The sequence below is a fragment of the Carassius auratus genome, chromosome 26 (assembly GCF_003368295.1).
Source record: "Carassius auratus strain Wakin chromosome 26, ASM336829v1, whole genome shotgun sequence".
NCBI classification, from domain to species: Eukaryota; Metazoa; Chordata; class Actinopteri; order Cypriniformes; family Cyprinidae; genus Carassius; species Carassius auratus.
In genome coordinates, this window is record NC_039268.1 from 5,710,860 (window position 1) to 5,731,541 (window position 20,682).

At 35.6% G+C, this 20,682-nt stretch overlaps 1 protein-coding gene and 1 long non-coding RNA gene across 3 annotated transcripts in view; one reads left to right on the forward strand and one right to left on the reverse strand.

The window, feature by feature from the left end:
• Positions 1-10,988, forward strand: part of LOC113044156 (tumor suppressor candidate 3-like) — a 70,399-nt gene extending 59,411 nt beyond the window's left edge. The window contains exons 9-10 of the mRNA XM_026203818.1: positions 9,178-9,268; positions 10,721-10,988. Of these exons, the coding sequence (XP_026059603.1) occupies positions 9,178-9,268; positions 10,721-10,736 (107 nt within the window). The 3' untranslated portion in view covers positions 10,737-10,988. The remainder of the gene's footprint in view (positions 1-9,177; positions 9,269-10,720) is intronic.
• Positions 1,770-19,230, reverse strand: LOC113044157 (uncharacterized). 2 transcript variants are annotated; one of them, XR_003275853.1, is made up of 5 exons: positions 19,144-19,230; positions 17,386-17,564; positions 16,369-16,420; positions 11,045-11,155; positions 1,770-2,481 (listed from the first exon to the last, which is right to left on the reverse strand). It is a non-coding gene; the product is annotated as an uncharacterized LOC113044157 (long non-coding RNA). The 2 variants fall into 2 exon arrangements; XR_003275852.1 differs by lacking the exon at positions 1,770-2,481 and having other exon boundaries at positions 11,118-11,155; positions 17,390-17,564.
• Positions 19,231-20,682: the final 1,452 nt, after the last annotated feature.

Genomic DNA, 20,682 nt, shown 5'->3' on the forward strand with positions numbered 1-20,682 from the left:
GCAAGTCAGCATATTATATTATTTCATATATATATATATATATATATATATATATATATATATATATATATATATTATCATTATCATTATTATCATTATTTTTTTACAGTATCACTTTTTCTTTTCTTTTCTTTTTTTGGTCACTTTAAAATTATGCTAAACCTTTACTTCAAGTGTAAAATTAGCAAGACAAAGGAGTTGGCCTTTTTATTCCAGAAATAAGAAAATTATTTCCACTCCTCACTTTTCCACCACAGAATATCAGTTGAGATGTGGTACAAATGACACTGAGAAGGAAATTATATGTCCACTGCTGGACATCAAATTAAACAAACTAGTAAGAGTGTGAACAGTGTTTTTAAGAGAGTTTGTTTTCTTGAAGTCGATAGGGCTAAAAGTGCACAGTTAAATAAACACCCAGTAAATGGCCTGCCACCCACAACCACAGCTTTGAGTCTTCCAAGGGCAAGGACCACTCACACAGTGTAAAAGAAATCTAGTTTATTTCTATGGTTCTGTCAAAAAGAGCATTTTAAATATGCTGAAAAAGCATCCGTTAGATGTATGCTTTTCAAAGTCATGGTTTCAGTGTTCTTTAAGAGGCATAAAAGCATCAAAGCAGCATACTTTCCCTTTTTGCATATTGATATTGTGTGTTTTATTGTGTTGTGTTTTCAAGTGTGTGTTTGGCTGCTGATAACTGTGAGCATGAGTATGTGTTTTGCATCCAGTATGTGTGTGTGTGTGTCCTGGTATCACCTCCTGCTCAAATCTATGTCCCACTTACAATGCGTTACATGACTGTCTTTTTTTCCATCTGTGCTTCTCACATCAAAACTCGTTCCCTTTCCCCTTACTGAAGTGCTTCTCAGGGGTTCCCATAAAGACAAGCATCTCTTCCTGACTCTGATAGATGACTAGCTTTCCATGTATTATCACTGCATTAGCTGTGGAGACCACTTAATGTGATGGCCTCCGTCCCACCCTCAAAGAGTCATCCTCAGCTTTGATATGCTAATAGTAAGAATTATGGGTAATATGTAAATGCTGAGTTATGTAAATGCTGAGTTATTTTTGGCTTGGTTTCAAACTCACCTCCATGACAAACAAGGGGAGTGCTTTTTGTTTCTGATTTTAGACTGCTCGGAAAAAAGACGTGAGCTCTTTGTGCAATACACTGCGAGACAAATGCTTATAATTACTGTATGTGTGTGTCAGCATAAGTGTATAATTGTGGTAATTGCAATTTGTGTTTGTGTGGGTTTGTGAGGCAGGAGCTACAGCAGTCATGGATACGTACTTCCATTTAAATGTGGTGCACACATTGTTTTTAACCTTACTTGTGTTATTAACTCCTGCTAAATAGCACTCAAAACACACAGACCAGTTTTAATTGAGCTGGAAATGGATTTAATGCTGATTTAGAATGAATCTGTTTGTTGAGCAGAGTTACCTAATTGAACCTATGCAAATAGTGAATATAATTATATCTTAGCGTGTATTCTTCTTAAAATGATGTAGGATTGCTGGTTAATTTCGCTAATTAAAATGAAACAGTTTTGGTTTGTAATTCCCTTTGAACCTTTTTTCAAACAGCTGTGTGGCTATTTGGATTGCATTATTGAATAGTTGTGAATAAGATCATTCTGAATATATATATATATATATATATATATATATATATATATATATAATAATTTTATCAAAACCTAGTGAATTATGAGTCATAATATGTGGCAAACCAAAAATTCACACCCCTAATATATAGCTGTCTTTGTACTCAAAGGAGGTGAGACATTATATGATTTGAATGCATTCACCATGTTTAAAGCAGATCTGATGTGGCATTTCATTTATACAGAACCAAAGTCTAAATCCTAAAGTAAGCTCTGGTATTTCCTCCAGGAAATGCAAATCTAGGGTTTCATAATAAGATGTTTTTATATATAAGATTAAGCTTGATCTAGACAGGTGGATGTTTTAAAATGATTCATATCCTTCATAAAGCTCACATTAGCGGGTGTTTTTGCGACATACACCTTCTTGACATCCTCTCTCCAGAGGTTGTGTCTCACATTTTCCCCTACGCCACCCAAATTTGCTGTGGCCATCATCTGCCACACTAGGGCCGTGGCTCGGGGGTCAGAGGTCACATTAGCACAGCGGATAATTAAACCGGTTGTGGCACCTCGTCTCACCAGCACTGGGCTTTTCCTACACCTGTCACTGTTAATTGACCATTATGCATATATGAATCTACATTATTATAATCTCATCAGTCAGTCTCAGAAACTTTCAGAGTGGCGAGAGGTCATATTACAGAGAAAGAGACTGAAGGATGAATAGATTATGTGTAGAGAGAGGGGGAAAAGAGGAGGTTTGCGTGCCCATCTTGAAGCGCTTCCCTTGAGGTGTGAGAGGAGGAGGAAGACCCTGCAGCTGAGGCAGATGTTTGCTCTGTAGGCACTGCTGGCTGACCCTCTGTGGAGGTACATGAAACAGGCACACTGATTAATTTATGCGATGGGGTTAAAGTAATAAGTTCTGACTGATGAGATACATGCGTGTGTGTCATACATGGGCATGCATATATATGCTTGTGCTTTTGAGCATGTGTCAGAGAGATAAACTTACTCATAAGGAGATGAGTGTCTGAATGAATCTGTTCACTTCTGTCTTGTGTACTTTTTTAATTTAAGGCTTTTACTTTATGTCTTGGGTTCTGTTGGAATAAACTGTGGGTTTCAGGGGCAGTAACTAGACAAATAAATCCTAACTTTATTATTTTTATTTTATTTTATCAGTCAAAAACTAGTACTCACGTTATATTTAAGGACAATGCCTACACTAAAGTGTGTGTGTGTGTGTGTGTGTGTTTGTGTGAGAAGCCAAGAAAGTTTTTATGTTTATAATTAACTGCTATGACTATATAGACTACAGAGAAAGAGAAAGCGACAAAGAAAGATAATTTATGATAGAAATATAAATTATTTATTTAAGTGTCTTTACTTTCACTCTTGAACTATTTATTTCATACTGAAAGTATTAATACATACAAAACAAACAATTAAATAAAAAGTTACTCCCACATTTCAACAGTATACTGTATATATTATTTTAATGATTTTGCTGTAAAGCAAATTTTCATGTGGAAATATGAAAACATTGTGTGTTCACTAGATTTTTGCCACAGGGGATTGTCTGAACTTTTTTTTGTTTGTTTGTTTGTTCGTTTTTTTTACAGTTTTTGCAATTATATAAGTTAAAATCTAAAGTCAATATTTTTACCAATGCATTTTTATTGAAATACAGAAGTATACAAAATCTCCAAATTTACCATTGCTGAAGTCTATTTTAGCTTAAACCTAACTAGTTATTGGTTAGTATCTCCATTTTAATATCCTTGGTAACTTCCAGAACAGACACTGTCAGGGTTTTATTTATTTATTTATTTATTTATTTATTTATTTATTTATTTATTTATTTATTTACACTATGTAAAGTAGATGTTTTGATTAATCTTACTATTTATGCCTCTACAAAAGCATTTGCTAATAGAAAATGGTGAGGCTTTGTGACTGGAGATATTTAAAGGACAAACAACACATTGCACTGATGGATCACAAGGCTGACTGCTTCTTTGCAGGTCCTTACCTAACGGAAGAAAAACAAAAAAACTTGCTATTTGTTTGCACCAGTCATAACACTGTAAAATGCTTGAGTAATGGAACACTGTGAGACTGTAATAGATATTGACTTTTTTCCAACAGGGTTAGAAAACTCAACCTATATACAAAAAAATCCTATTAACTGCCTTCCGACAACTACATTTTCTGTTTTTATTTTACTCAGTGTAACGCAGATTGTAAGACGGGAAGGAGGAGGCGGGAACCGGCGGACATTTAAATCAAACTTTAATAACAAAATAAACACAAAACAGCACGACAGCTCCTCGCGGTCGACCCCCATTGCCCCTTGCAGGCCGGGGGCTACTCCCGAGACTGCACTCTACTCCCACCCCATTACTCCATCTTCCTCAACTCTCGGCACCACCCAAAACTCTCGCCATTGTTTCAAACAGCAGATAGCAATTATACACTAGAAGTCAGTGGAAGACAGTATATAGACTTTTAAGTGCATTTCTGTCAATAACTTACTGTTTACAACAATATTATTGAGCCAACATTATTTTTTTTTCATGCTGCAAATGCTGTCTCTAAAATTTAACTCGGAATATTCTTTAACATGCATTCACAAAGAACGTTAATACATTTGAGACACACAGTTCAGAGGGGAATAGTCCATTATACAGCATTAAACACATTTGTAAAGAAAGCAGATGGAGTTTCTTATAGGCTCATCATCATAAAAATTATATTTAATGCATAGCCAAAGGCAAACTATTGTATGCTGTGCCATTAGGGAGAAAATAAAACACTCACTAGTTAAAACAAGTGCAAAAGCTAGCGAAGATTAAAAGGATAAAAACAAGGTAAAAGTTCACAACAGGAGGCCAGTGGATTTGCAGCACATAGGTGGTCCAGATGTTTGGTATGTGTTAAAGCTGCAATGTAATAAACTGCATGTTATGATGATAAATAAGGATAATATACCTCAACAACTAAAACCCAGTGTACATGTGTAAATAGTATTTTTCATGGAGCATTCATTTAAACCAGTGGTCACCAGCCTTTTTCATTGACCTTGGCTTTTATGAAAGACAAGTTGAAGAAATGTAGATAACGACTTCCAATATGAGGCCTTTTATTTAGTATTTTAATTAGTGATGCACATTTCATCCAAAAATGTACGTTATATCAGTATTCATTCACCCTTATGTCACTCCAAACCTGTGTGTCTTTCTTCTGTGAAACATTTTAGATATTTTGGGGTCTAAAAACCACGGTTGGTTCCCACTGACTTTCATCGTATGGCCAAAAGAAAAAGAAACAATTTTATTTTTAGGGTGATTTATTTCTATAATATAATTGTGGATCTTTTACATCTAAAACATTATGTACATTTGCACAGGCTGCAAAATAAACCTCTAAAATGTGACTTAAACTGTTAATTGCTACTATGCAGAATAAGAATACTTGCACAGTGAGTGGTTGATCAAACCCAGCGGTCGTCATGGAAACACACTGACTCGAAACATTTAAAATAGGAAGATGCTAAATGAAGATTGTCAGAGTAAGCAACACTTTTCTAACCCCACTTCCCCCCACCAAAACATTTACGGCAAGCTGCTCCATGCAGTTGTAGGAAAGTCGGGCAAATGTGATTGCACCAGTGCACCATTATTCCGCAACGTCACATTAGTTAACCTTCGACACAGACGGCCCTGAAAATAAATGTTTAGCAGCTTTTAAATGTCACATCTCAGTTAGTCATGTTCGTCTTTTTCATACAGTCCTTTTGCGGCTACTACGTTGTGTCTTCTGGGAAGACTTGTGTAATGTGTCAGGGAAACGATAATAGGCTCGAGAACATCAGGGTCTCACAGTAAACGTTGTCGCATGAAGCCTTGAAAACAAGTTGTAACGATTCAAATCTCCATATTCATCGGGAAGAAGGAGGCGGGAACCAGCGCACAATCAAAAACTCATTTTAATAATCAAAAGTAAATACAAAACGGCGCGTCAGCCCCTCACGGCGACTGACGCGCACAAATAAAAGCCAAAACATAAAATAATATCCCAGGCCTGGTCCTCTCTCGTCCTTCACGGTCGTCGCTCCAGTTTTATATCCTTCCATCTCCTACGTGGGACTCGATACTAGCGGTGGGGCTCAGGTGTAGCTCATCTCCAATCACTACACCTGGCCTCACTCCTCGTTCCCACGCCTCTCGGCCCCGCCCCACTCGCCACATACCCCCATCGCCCCTCGCAGGCCGGGGGGTACTCCCGAGACTGCGCTCTACTCCCCCCCCCCCCCTTCCCTCCGGGGGAGACCGCTCACGGGGACCTGCGGGAACCTGGGGGTAGGACAGACGAGGCGAGAGAAAAGGAGATGGAAGGAGGAGCGACAGGGACGAGAGAGGGGAGAGAGAAAAAAAAAAAAAAAAAAATCCGGTTCCCAGACGCACTGCTGCTCGGCCCTCCACCGGCTGGGTGATCTCCTCCGCGGTGCCCGGCGGTGGCACTGGACGGCCCTCGGCGGACGGCACGACACTCCTCCGCCGCCCGGTGGACGGCGACGGCTCCTCCGATTTTGGGCAGCGGCAGGAGTCCCCCGTTCCCTGCCCCTCCGGATTCTGTCACGGAGGCGGCAGGCTCCGGCCCCCTGGCGAACGGCGCCGCCTCCTCCGCTCCCTCACGGACGGCAGCCGCCCCTCCTTGTCGTGGGCGGTCGGCAGTGAGCTCGCCCGTCCCCGGCAACTCGCTCCAGCCCACCGCCTCGAGCGTCCATGGCGGCACACACCTCGCCAGCTCGAGGGCACCGCGGATTCACCACAGCGGCGAGGGATCTTCAGCAGCGCGTCCCTCCTTCTCCCGGGCTTCGGCACCACTGTAACGATTCAAATCTCCATATTCATCGGGAAGAAGGAGGCGGGAACCAGCGCACAATCAAAAACTCATTTTAATAATCAAAAGTAAATACAAAACGGCGCGTCAGCCCCTCACGGCGACTGACGCGCACAAATAAAAGCCAAAACATAAAATAATATCCCAGGCCTGGTCCTCTCTCGTCCTTCACGGTCGTCGCTCCAGTTTTATATCCTTCCATCTCCTACGTGGGACTCGATACTAGCGGTGGGGCTCAGGTGTAGCTCATCTCCAATCACTACACCTGGCCTCACTCCTCGTTCCCACGCCTCTCGGCCCCGCCCCACTCGCCACACAAGTCTTCGGGGAAGTTCAATACTGAAACTTTAAATTAAAAGCTCAGTGTGTGTGTATTCTGAGGGTGTGATCCCAGGATAAGAGGGTGTTTCTGGATGACTAATCTGGAGAGGAACAGTGCTGGCGGTGTGGTGTAATTGGAGGTGCCCCTCTTTTGAGGAGGTTAACACACTTTGATTAAGCTCTGATTAGCTTCTCATTCAGCTAAACAGCAGCTGCCACTGCCTCACTCTTTAATATGTTTACTAGTTACACACTGACTTCTCCCACGCACATACACACAGCCTTTAGGAAACCATATTGTGCTTTTAAAGAACCCAGAACTTTCTTCTCTATACCCAGAACAAAAGATCTACAAAATAATGTAAACACCTGGGAAATGATTTTAAGGTCTTACCACCAGGTGCCTTAAATACAGCTTAATGTACAACCTCTGAAAATTCTCCTGTTAAAAGTTGTCTAACAGAACATCTGCCAGTTTCATTAAAGATGTTGGAGGAAGGAATTTGCTTTTTACTCTTCTCTCCAAAAATGTAGTTGGTGGTATGATCAAATTTAAGTCAGGTGATTTATCTGGCCTGTTTATCTTGGTGTTTAAACTGTTTGGTTTCTATGATCATGAGACCATCTTTTTTGCATTTTAGCATTGGTGTCTGACTCTGTCAAGTCACCCATTTCGACTACAGTTTGTACTACAGTCCTGAACATAGCTTATACTACACTGATATACAACCTGGAGAGGCCCAGTTTCACAGACAGGGCTTACTCTAGGTTAATAACATTAATATAATATTTTACGATCACTCTGTGCAAGTTTATTGCAGTTTAAATAGCCCAGACATGCATTTTAGTCTGTGACTAATCTTAAGCCTTGTGTATGAAACCGGGGATAAGACAAAAATAAGAAAATAAATAAATAAATAAATTAACACTTTGACTTAGGGAACATAATGCACTTTTAACTAGCTGCTTATTAGCATTCATTACTACTGTATATTGGCTGTTTATAAGTACATATAAAGCACATATTAATGCCTTTTTCTCCATGACTGTAATCTAGATCTGTTAATCCTGCTTCACATTTATCTACAGTACCTTACAAACTATTAATAAGCAGCAAATTGGGAGTTTATTGATGGAAAACCCTTAGTTTAAAAGGATTCACTGAAAAATGAAAATTATGTCATCATTTACTCACCCTCATGTTGTTCTAAAACTGTTTGAGTTGCTTGTTGAACATGGAAGATATTTTTAAAGAATGCTGGTAATCAAACAGTTGGTGGTTGCCATTGACTTCATTTTGATTACAGTACCTGCAAATCTTCAAAATATCTTCATAAGACATAAGAAAGCAACTCCAAAGGTTTGAAACGACATCTTTTGGGTGAAATATCTCTTTTAATTGTGAATCTGTGTTCCAAAAATAAGTGTTAACAGAAAAAAAAAAAAACCGCAACACTTTTTTTTTTCATATTAACCCAGTAATAAAGGGTGTTCACAATATTTTGTCCAACCTATGCACATTATACCATTGAGAACTATTTAGCCACCTCAACTTAAACCGTTTTTGATAAGATGGCTCTTTAAAGTAATTGGAAAATAGATTTGTTGAGTTTCTATGAATCCATTAAACAAATACAACGTCAATTCGATTTTATAAACTTAATAAATGTAGGTCATGATTTTACAACCAGATGTTTAAAAACATGATTTAATGACCAATCAGAGTAATTCATCACAATCTTAAAAAAGACTGAAGATGCGATTTCCTGACTTTCTTGGATGCATTAATTATTGCATTTGTCATAGCAGTGCATACATGAAAGTGACTTTACCATGTGGCAGCATGCAGTATTATAGATGATTTATTTTATTTCCCTTGATGAAATCAGATGTTTTCTTCTCTCTCTCTCTCTCTCTCTCTCTCTCTCTCTCTCTCTCTCTCTCTATCTCTCTATCTCTCTATCTCTCCTCAATAGTGCAATGTTTATGGCTTCATTGACTAATCTTTAAAATCACCTTATAATGTGATTCAACACGTTATCAAATTTTGGGCACTATCTCATCTGAGGGACAAAACATCTTACTCAGCATGTTGTATAAGCATTTAAGTAGTGATTATTGTTTCATTCATTAGTAATGGCTTAATTTAAGATGGCTGTTTGGGATTAGCTCTTAGATCAAAGTTCATGAAAAGTGATTTTCACCAACGGCTTAATCCCATTATAGAATACCATTGCAGCATACTAATTAAGTTGCATCAATGTAAGCATTAGTTAGCTCATTAAGAGAGTGACACTCACTGTGCTTTTGTTTGCTCTGTTTTTTACAGTTATCTGCCTTGTTGGACTTGGTTTAGTGGTGTTCTTCTTTAGCTTTCTTCTGTCCATCTTCAGATCAAAATATCATGGTTATCCTTACAGGTAAGATTTACCTTTAAGGTAAGATCTATTACTGTTCAAACTCACTCTTGTTGCACTTGTAAAATAATTTTAAGATAGATTTAAATGCATCACTATGGAGGACCAAACCTGCAGAAATTAAAAATAAATAAATAAATGTAATAAAAGGAAAATAAAAAAGTAGATGATGTGATAAAACAAAAATAGTTAATTTGAAATAAAATGTAATCCAGAATTATATTTTAAATTACTTTTTTCCTTTATGTATTTATTTTTAATCTTTTTAATTTATACTTTCATTCATTTTTATATTTAATTAATTTATGTATTTATTTTTTAAATAAAGCAAAATATCCTTGATTCGACCTGCTTAAAGTCGAATCAAGGATCCAAGATAGATGTAACTTTATTTGTTCAGTAGAAAAAAAAAAAAACCTTTTTTAACCCATTGCAGACTGTCAGTCTTCTAAAGAAAGTGGATGGGAATTACATCTAAAACATAAAAAAAGGTACACACTCAAGAGAAGTTGCTCAGGAGGGACGTACATAGAAGAGTTCTAACAGAGGTAAAAAAAAAAAACATGAATACTGCTCAGTTTCTTGCACAAACCGATTGTTTTGTGTCTTTACTCGTATCGTCACAAGACACAGGGTTTAATTTGGTTTTATATATATATATATATATATATATATATATATGCGTACCAAGAAGTTTAACAGGTAGTTTGAGGACCCCCTTGTAAACGAGATGTATCATCTCAAGGGGTTATCCTCAACAATCAAATTTCAACAAATATTGTTTAAGCATCTTTTCTTTTCTTTTTTTACTTAAGTAAAAGGGATAGTTCACCCAAAATTATTATTATTATTATTATTTTATGTTTTAGCCATAATTCCCATCCACTTTCATTATAACACTGACATAATGCAATGGTTTGGGTTAAAAATATTTGTGTATTTTTTTTTCTACTGAAGAAATAAAGTCACCTACATCTTGGATGCCCTGGGGGTAAGCAGATAAAAATCTAATTTTTATCTTTGGGTGAAATATCCCTTTAACTTAGTTTGTTAAGCAAGTCGAATCAAGGATATTTTGCTATATAGTCAAGTGTGTTTGGAGGAAAGAAAAGCTATCAAAGTCTTCACATGCTTCACTGAATGAAAAATGAGTCAGTGAATAGAAGTAAACAAGAATATTTTGTTTACATAACAGATTCCTTTAAAAGCACAGAGATATATTCTAACTGGAACATTCCTTTTACTTGATGTAGTGTTCATTTACATCAAATTGAATCAAATAAAATGCATTTAAATGTACAGTGACTGTGGTTGCTTGGTAATTGTAGACTCCAGTGAATGACCTTTTTCAGTCTAAAGAAATCTTCTCATAATGATTAGATGATGATGTCACTTCCAGTAAGCGAACATTTAATCGGTGACACTCTTCTCTTTTTCCTTCTTACTATTTTTCAGCTTCCTGATTAAATAAGGTCATGTCGTGGAAGAAAAAAGCCACCATTCTTCTGGGGCTCAGTGTATGAATTCAACTGCAGTTTGACTGTAACACACTGCATGTGTAACCTAAGATAAATAAACTAAACTATTAACCACTGTCTATGAGCGTGTGTGCATCAATTGAAGTCAAATGAAACGTTTTCTTGCTTATATGACCAGTTTTCATTTTTAATTGTAAATTGAGGATTGTATCCTGAAGGAATAAAAGCATACGTGAGTGTGTTAATGCGTTTATCTGTGCGTGTGTGTGTGGCTGTTATTTGTTATTGTAATGTATGATACCTCTCTTGAGGCCGTTGTGCGCGCCTCAGCAGATTGTGTCCTATTTTTGTCCCCTTCATTCTTTTTTTTTTTCTCTCTCTCCTTATCACTCGCTTTCTTTCCTGTTGAAATCTGTGAAGGAATATTCAAATATTAGATTTTTTTTCCCCTTTTATTTTGGGTAGGTCGTGGAAGGGGTTTATAATCTTCTTTATTAAAACCAACTCGGCTACCACCGATCCAATTAAATTCGTTCCAATATCGGACCTAACATATTTATTTAACTTCAAAAAAATAGAACTAGGATGATAACGTCCATGACATTTTTCTTGGAAGCAAAGATTTCCTTAAAGGATGTAATCTAAATTAGCTGTCATCATAGACAATAATGTCAACCCTGCCTTGAATCTTCTAATACACATTTATTGGAATTTTACTTCATTAAAACTTTGTTTGTTTGTTTGTTTTATTGGTTGTCAAAAACATTTAATTAGTGCTTGTAAGCTCAACTAATTTATCTCACCATCTGACGTCTTTAATGCCACCTAAGAAGCCTTTTTGTTAAGAGCAAAAAAAAAATGTTTACTTCAGATGTGCTAATACTATACTAAAATCTCAATTAACAAAATGAATTGGTTGAGCATAGTGATCAAAACATTAAAAATGTTTGCTAATCCACACGCTGTGCGGTTTATTTTTTTGGAAATCGATTTAATAGAGAAATTATTATTTGTATGCGTTTATAATGATTTATAATCCACAGTAAGTCCATTTATCACGTGCCACACAAACGTAAGCACATGGTGCTGCACAGCTAGACATTATAGTGATGATGGCAGTGCTGTTGTTGACGCTCAGCTGAATTAGTAGCTCCGAGCAAATATGAAAAGAGGGTATTTGGCATCAAATCAGAACCAACAGCAGCATTACAACTGAGAAAATTCAAGCTGGCAGTAATTCCTCTTTAGCTGTCGAAGGACATTAGTGGCCACCACTCCATCCTTTCTTCCCCTTCGCTAATGCCTTTAAGCAACTCCCTCTCCCCATTCCCTCAGTGTCTTTCTCTATTTGCTGGCCCAGTGTACTTCAAAAGGATGGATTTTGAAGGTAGTTGAACAGACAGAAGACAAAGGTGACCGAGCGAGTGGACACATCAACACATGCAGGTTAAGCTGATGTTTCCACTGATGATGGGAAGCTTAAATGAGGTGTGATGCAAGTTTACAGTGTCAAACCATTTGTCTTCTCTGGAGCTGTTTTTATAAATAAATAAATAATACATGCAAGACTGCGTGAAATATTATTTTTTAGAGAATGCATCTTTTAAAAGGGATATTGTCATTTTGTCGTCATTTACATAATTTACTGGAAGATGTATTATTGTATAGATATATTATTATTCATATTAATGTTATTATAATGAGTTATTATAATAATTTGAGACAAATATAAGTGCAAAAAGTCAAGACTCAATAATTTTACATTAGTTTTAGGTCATCATTTGGTGACGTTCGATTTTGGTCATTCTTTTGTTTAAAGAATCTTATAGAGAGAAAAAAAATGTTGATGTGTGTGGAGAAAGTGTTGGTGGTTGTCGCTCTAATAGTAGTAGCAATACACCAACCAATGAAAGTGCAGATAATTAAACATCAGTAATAGTTGAATGCTAAACCGCCTAAAAAAAAAAAAAGGAACAGTGGTTTGCTATGGTAAAGCAACCAAAAGTTGTTTATTTGCAATGAGTATTAAATTGTACATAAATGGGCAATTACATGTAGTAACTACTGTACCAATGGAAGCAGAAGGTTGAGCTCATGTGATACCACAGTTGAGTAGCTGTACAGCACCTGTCAGTGTGAATGGCCCTTAATGTCAAATAGGGTTCAAGAGGTTTATCTCACATCCCTTAATCAAGTCGCACCTGGTTCAGACATGGACGTTGCATGGAGCATTACGATGCAGGTGATTCATAACCTCAGTAAAACCCACGAAGATATTAACTCATTACGGTTTAATTCTGTCACAGTATGTGGTGTCACACAGCAGAGAGGAATTCTCAGGATGAAACTCTAATAGCTGCCAGCACACTGTCATCTTACTTTCAGTACTTATCCTCAAGGGGATAACTGGATTAAAAAAAAATACAATTGCGGGACTCATAAACACAATTTGCATTTCCCTCTCATGTCCTCCAAAAATAACTTGAGGAAGTAACATTTAATTGCAAGGCTTGTTTTTTATTTATATATTACCCTTCTTACACCACATATAACAAGATGTTTTGAAGTTTCAAAGAGTGTAATTACATAGGTACACGCGCACGCACACACTTCCCCAAATCATACGGGACTTCAGACGCTGAGACCCTTGGCTAACTGTTGATTTGCTGGACTTCCAAGTTATAATAAGCCAGGCTCTGAGCAAAACTGCATGTGTTTTATAAAGCAGTTCAGTTTTCAGTATTAAAACCTACAAAAAAAAAAAAAAAATAGGGGTTTTAAGCCATGGGTTCCCTCGGGAACTGTCTAATGATGTTTCATGATTTATGTATAATATAATGCCTATACTGAACATTACTTGAACAGATTTTCATATTTTTGTTTCATGCATTTCATACTTTAAACATGAATTTTTAAGTTGCTAACTGAGGACTAAAACTACTGCAATTTGACAATTTGGAGAGTTGTTATTTGCCAACCTGTTAGCAAATTAGTAAAATGCACAGCATCTTTAACACTGTAAGGTGTAATTTATGTTGTAAAAAAAAAATTGCAAAATAGACCTAGATACAGGCATCTAGTGTAACACTGACTTTTTTTTTTTTATGAACACAAGATGGCACATTAGTTATATATTTTTTTTACTCGTACTGAATTAATTCAAAAATGGTATGAAATGTTTTTTTTTTTTTTTTCATATATCCATCATTTAAATGTAAATATTGTTTTGAGAAATATGAAATGCCCCTAGAATACTAATTTTTTGGATTTTTTTTTAATAATAAATATTTTTTATAAAATATATATATGTTCATTCCAAACATAAAATTAGTATATACTCTTGGTTTGTTTTGACAACACAGGTGTGGCCTCTTAACGAATGATAGAATTAGCATAAAATGTCTATGATACGTATTTAATTACCAATTATACTGTAATGTAAGATCTTCTCATAAACTGATTATCTGAATTATATTTACAAACTTAACTGCTAAATTGCCTAATATAGACAGTTTTCACATAATAAATAAAACACTTCCCTGTTTTGTCCCTCCCTTTCTCTCTTTCTCTCTCTCTCACACACACACACACACACACACACAATGAAGGCCAGGAGTTATAAAAATCAATGAGAGGGCCTCACTTCCAAATCTGGATTCAATTTAGTGTTAAATCAACACTAATTAATCATTAATTAATTAAAGTGCTTAGCCAGAACAAACTACTTTCATGATCCATGGAGTCTCTGGGGAAAATATTTATTCTCCCCTTCACTTAAAATATGGTGCATTAAAGCACTCCATTGGACTACTAGATGTTTTCCTTGCCGAAAGACCTAAATGTGTACAGATGATGTTTTAAATAGCGTTTGACTTGATACCAAAAACATCCAGAGTCAGTATGAGTTAGCTGCATTTGATTGATTCAATTCACCCACACAGTTTTAGCACACAAAATAAAATAAACAGATTAGTAATTATTTAAAATTAATATGTGTTCTTTGTAAACGGCATCGGCAGCCTGTGTCTTTGGAGACTAATGCTAATGGCAGCTGAATATGATGCAGTCAGTAGTGTTCGCTGAGCTGAGGGACCCCTTCACACAGTCTTAGTGTGGATATGCTTCAGTGATAACCAAAGAGACAGGCTGCTCTAGTGGTGCCATTGTGATGACATGTTTAATAGGCAGTCCTAATGACACACACACATCATGGGACCTGTTGGAAAGGCAAGGAGTAACCGCAGTGACAGAATGCCTGAAAAACTCGAATGATTCAAGACTGTTATTTGCATCTATTCCCCGTAGCTGTCACTTCTGAGCCCAGTTTTCCACATGATCGAATAGAATTGCATATAGAAGAGAAACAAAGGGAGATTACTTTCTCAGATCTAAGAAAACAACATGACCTCACTGGGAAGAACCAAAGCCTTGTGTGCCAGGATAAATTGTACCCTTGAGAATGTATAGCCACCCACCTGCATGCCAAGAAACAAAAACAGACCTCGTCTGAGCCAGTCATTATTATAAATGCTGGTATGAAGGGAAATGGAGTTGGACTGGTGCAATGAAGCAGAAAAGAAAGAGTAAGAGTTTCAGTCGTGACCCCCTTTAAACTTGGTATTACACTAGGCTCCACTGTTTGAAATACAGAAGTGTGTGAATATGGTTTGCAGTCCTACAGTGTGATTTATAGAATGTGCATTTTTGAAAGTGTCTTTTAATAGTAGACATTTAATAGTAGATACATTGGATGATCTTTATGTAAATGCAACATTATTTCAAATGCATCCACTTAACTGGCAAACAAATAATGTGAATGCTTGCTTCTGCTTGTGTCAATTGCTGGTCCTTAGAGGGTTAGTTTACCCAAAATTGAAAATTAGCTTGTGTTTTACTCACCCTCGAAGCACCTTAGCTGTACATGTTTTCTTCGTTCAGACGAATCCAGTAAGTTATATATAAAAAATTGTCCTGCTATTCCAATCTCTATCATTGCAGTCAGAGGGTGTTACAGTTGAAGAGTCCACAAGTCATCAAATAAAGCGTGCGCATTCATAATAAAACTTGCTGCACATTGCTCCGTGGTGTGAATAAAGGCGTTCTGTAGTGAATGCATGCATTTTTTAACAATAAATATCCATATTTCAAATGTAATAAACACTTTCTTTCACTTCCTTTATCTGTTATAGTCAGAAGCCTTTCCGGCGGATGTTGTAGAATGCATGTACAGCATGTGCGTTCGTCTCTGAGATATGCTACTCTCTCAAGATTGCTTATGGAGCAAAGGAAGCAAAGTTTCCTTACTTTAGCAAAGGAAAATCAGCCTCCACTTGGTTTATATCAAAATCCTCTGACAAATTTCTTTTTCTTTTTTTTCTTTTTGTTCTCTCACTGCGGTCATCACTGACCATGCAATGTGGACGTACTACGACATCCGCTGAAATGGCTAACGGGGATGGCAGATAACGGAAGTGAGAGAAATGTGTTTGAAATTTTTTCTTATAAAAATGCATGGATTCACTACTGGATGCCATTATTCACCCCCCAGAGCTGTGTGAGGAACATTTAAAGCAACAGTATTTCAAATGCAACCACTTCATTGGCAAACAAATAATGTTTACTTACACTTATGAAGAAGGCTCCTCAAGAAACTGGCTTTGTCAACTGACTTTTTATCCTAATTTTAGATGGGAAAAAAACAAATCTCAGAGGAAATTTTGAATTGATTTACTGGCAACTACAAAAATTAGCTTAATCTGAAGCAATACAATTACTTTAAATGAATTTTAAAAAATAAAGCAAAATATATTATTTTGAAGAAAAAAAACTGAAAAATATAAAAATAAAAAACTAATTCAAAATAGAAAATAAATATTATGTTAATAATATTAAAACGACACTGATAATGATGTAGCATCTCCCTAATAAAAACACTGCAAGGTTGTCAATATGACCTAAAGTTTGTACAACAAAGGCAATGAATCCTAACACAATATAGTAATCTAATCTTTTAAACTGCTTTGAAATTATATTTACTGTGAAAAGCACTATACAATAAGCCTAAACCTAATAGTGTCGAATGTACAGTATTCACTCAGACAGTGACATTTAGATCTACCAGGTCATGTAATAAAGGCCAGATATTACTGACAGCATCAAAGATAGTATCATTTTGAGAACCCAGAAAATAAGGCTTTACCCTCTGCTGTCAGGAATGCTTACATGGATGCTGGTTCAGATTTAGTATACATTATATCCCAATCCTATTCTCCTTCCCTTGCAAATCAATTTTGCTGTCTCTCTACACTATCCGATAAAGGCAAAAAACTCATAAATAATGTAAAAAAAAAAGATATCTGCTTCCCCGGAGGGCTTCAAAGCTCAATAGAAATGTAGCCTTATATGCTATTCACTACTGTATTAAATCCGCTGTAAATCCACAAGGCAAACATTAGCATCTAACAGCTTGTGAAAAGCGGAGTTGTTTGTCATTCATGCATGAAATGAATTTCACACAGGTTCAAACCTTTGCTAAATTTGCAGATGTGCATAATTGAGAATTTAACATGCTAATTGACGCCTACTATCATTCTTGAGTTCATTTCAGAGACACGTTTCTCTGCAGATGGGAAAGTTTGTTACCTACTGACTCAGACTGATCGATCTTCACTGCCGCTGCCTTCATCCGCTGTGTCTGATTCAATAGGAAGGTACAAGAAGTTCTGCAAGAACATTGATTCTGACCCCATCTCAAACAACGGGAGAAAAAGGCTCATGTCTTGGGTTGTTTTCCTATAGACACGCCAAGGATGCCGCATGAGCTGCCAAAAACCACTGTAACATTTATTTACTGTATCTAACATTATGTGTCCATTTATGCAGGACATTTGTATTTAGTAAAATTTTCAGAAGATTAAATTTCAAACATGTATGCATAGGAATCAATGTTATGCAGTTTACATATACTGTATTAAGACTATCAAAATGTTACATTTGCATATATTGAGACAACCAAAATGTTACCTTTTTTCTTGTTTTTTTTTTTTTTTGTTTTTTTTTAATGTTGCACTGGGCGATACAGCAGCTGCCTTGAACTTGTACTGACAACTAGTGGTGTGATGCAATATCACAAACAAAAATATTCTTAGTTACCCATGGCATGCATTGTAGCAGGGTTGTCAGGTCCCTTATGAATTTCCAGCCCAAACACACTCAAATCCTTCCCAAAAGGAAATAAAACTAGCTATTTTTCAAATCACGGTGTCTTAAAAAAAAATGTTTTTATAATATTATTATTATTATTTTGCATTTATTTAAATTACTATGTATTTTATAGCCTACGTAAATTACAGAATATACAGCAAGGGAGGCAGTATCTCCTCAAAAATATCGGATGAGAATATAATCGGTATTGCAAAAATACTAAACAAAACAACGCAAACATTACTAAATAAGAAATTAAAAGTATAAAAGTCACAAATTTCTATAAAGTAACACTGTCCAACAGCGACACCAATAGGTAAAGTTACTGAGGGCACACTGTACATTTCATCCTACATCCCATTGATTTTAAACCATACAGTAAAATAAATGAATGGGGGATAAGTCACGTGAGTGGATGCAACGCTTCCATCGCGATATGATTGGATGTGACTGGTTATGTTTGTCTGTGATTGGTTCATGCGCTAAATCCCGCCTCTTGTGTTAGGGATCGAATGAATAATATAACTGGAAGACTAATTTGAAAAAAGTAAACAACTCACACTTGTTACTCAAAATAAGAATTGAAATGGCCTGAAAACATGATCTGTGGGAGCTTTTAGAGAGTAATCTTCGTTTAGTTTAAATCTCCGTGTCTGAGACCAATTTTCACACCTTTGATGATGATCCAAAATAAATAAATAAATAAATAAAATGTTAAAAGTTTCGAATATTTTCATGTATTTAAATAAATAAATAAAATATATATATTATTTAAAATATAATATTTAAAATATAAAATGTATGACTTTTCTTTGTCTGGTAAGTGTAAGTAATGTTTGTTTAACCAATAAAATGTGACTGGAACATTAATTTAAATTTGATAAAGAAAACTAAAATTAAATTATTATTATTATTATTATTATTATTATTATTATTATTATTATTATTTTATTTTATTATTATTTTTTTATTTTTTATTTTTTTTTTAATTTTTTTTTTTATTATTTTTTTGCCTTATATTTTCAGAACCACTGCACACCACTACATTAGGTTATATATAGCACCGAACTAAGGATAATAACATTATTTGGGAATTCGTTGAGGAGGAAAACAAAAGCCTTTCTGTGAAATGTTAAACGTCCCCTAAAATAGCTTTCCATGTAAGTTCAACATTGACTCATAAACAAACATACTTACCGAGACTTGAACGATTCTGATTCTTGAACGAATCTTCTAGTGCAGTTTTGCGTTTTGGACGTCGCCATCTTTGATGTTGACTCAGTCACCGTCGCTATGGTAACAAGTCAACAAAACAAGAGTACGGACTTCAAAAGTTGTAGGTTCTAGTACTTTTTTTTTATTTTGATCATGGACTTATTTTATGGCAGTACTGTAGTCCCTTTGAATGGTGTGTTTGACTAGGATAAACAAGATCTATTTATAAAGGTAAAATCTTTAAAGGTAAAAAGATTATAGACTAACAATAAAAAAAAAAAAACACCTTCAGATCTTTTTGAAAATAATCTCTTGAACGTTCTGTTTCTTTCCATATTCATGTTACTGCCATGAAGGTAAGTGGCAAGAAAGACAGCAATGAAGAGTTAGCTAAATTAGAAAACGTGTAGCATATGAATACATTAAAAACTGCATTAACGTATCTTAATGTGCATCATTAATCTTATTTGTTCTTGTCTCTTTCTTTCTTTGCATGATTCTTTCCATCAACATGCCATGGTTTGAGCTGTCACAATTGCAAACTTGGTGAAAAATGTTTATGACAGTAATAAAAGGTAAGTTATCTCACAGTTTTATATGAATACATAAAAAATACTGTATGAACTTGTGTTAAATTCCAGCATGAACCATTAATTCTGGAAAATCACTATATACCTGAACATAGTCTTCTCTGTTTCTGTCTTTGCATGACTCTTTCCATCTATATGCCTCTATTTGATCCAAAATAATGGTAACATAATAAGAAAGATCAATAAAGGCAAGTCAAATCTGAATGTTTTGTATAGGAATATTATCAACATATTGTATAGCATGTGTTAAAGTGTAGCATGAATCTTATACTGTATGGAAAATCACTGTTTTTCTGATCATGTTCTTCTCTTTTCCTTACTTTTCATTACTTTTTCTGTCGAAATGTCATGGTTTGAGATGTCACAATTGGGAATATGGTAAGAAAGATCATGTATCAACATTTAAAAAAAAAACTGTATTAACTTTTATTTGTAGTAAATCACAGTATTTCGTCTCTGTTTCTTCCTTTGCATGACTATTTCCAACAATGTGCCATGGTTTGAGCTATCACAATGGCAAACATGGTAATATATTGAAAAAATGGGAGCTTAATTTCTTTTTTTCTCCTGAAAAATCACTATATTTCTGATACTTTTTCTCTGTTTCTTTCTTTGCACGATTCTTTACATCAACATGGTCTGAGCCATCACAATGACAGACTTATGACAGCAATCAAATGTAAGTTAAATCTCAAAGTTTTACAGTTTACACAAAATTTTTAAGTTTAAGGCTAACTGGTGTTAAATGATTGGATTAACCTATAATTCTGAAAAATCTATTTATTTCTGAACATGTTTTACTCTGTTTCTATCTTTGCATTACTCTTTCTATCTACAATGCAATGCCATCATGATGGTGAATATGGTGAGATGGATCACATGACAGCATAAAAGGTAAATCAAATCTGAATGCTTTTTATATGAACACATC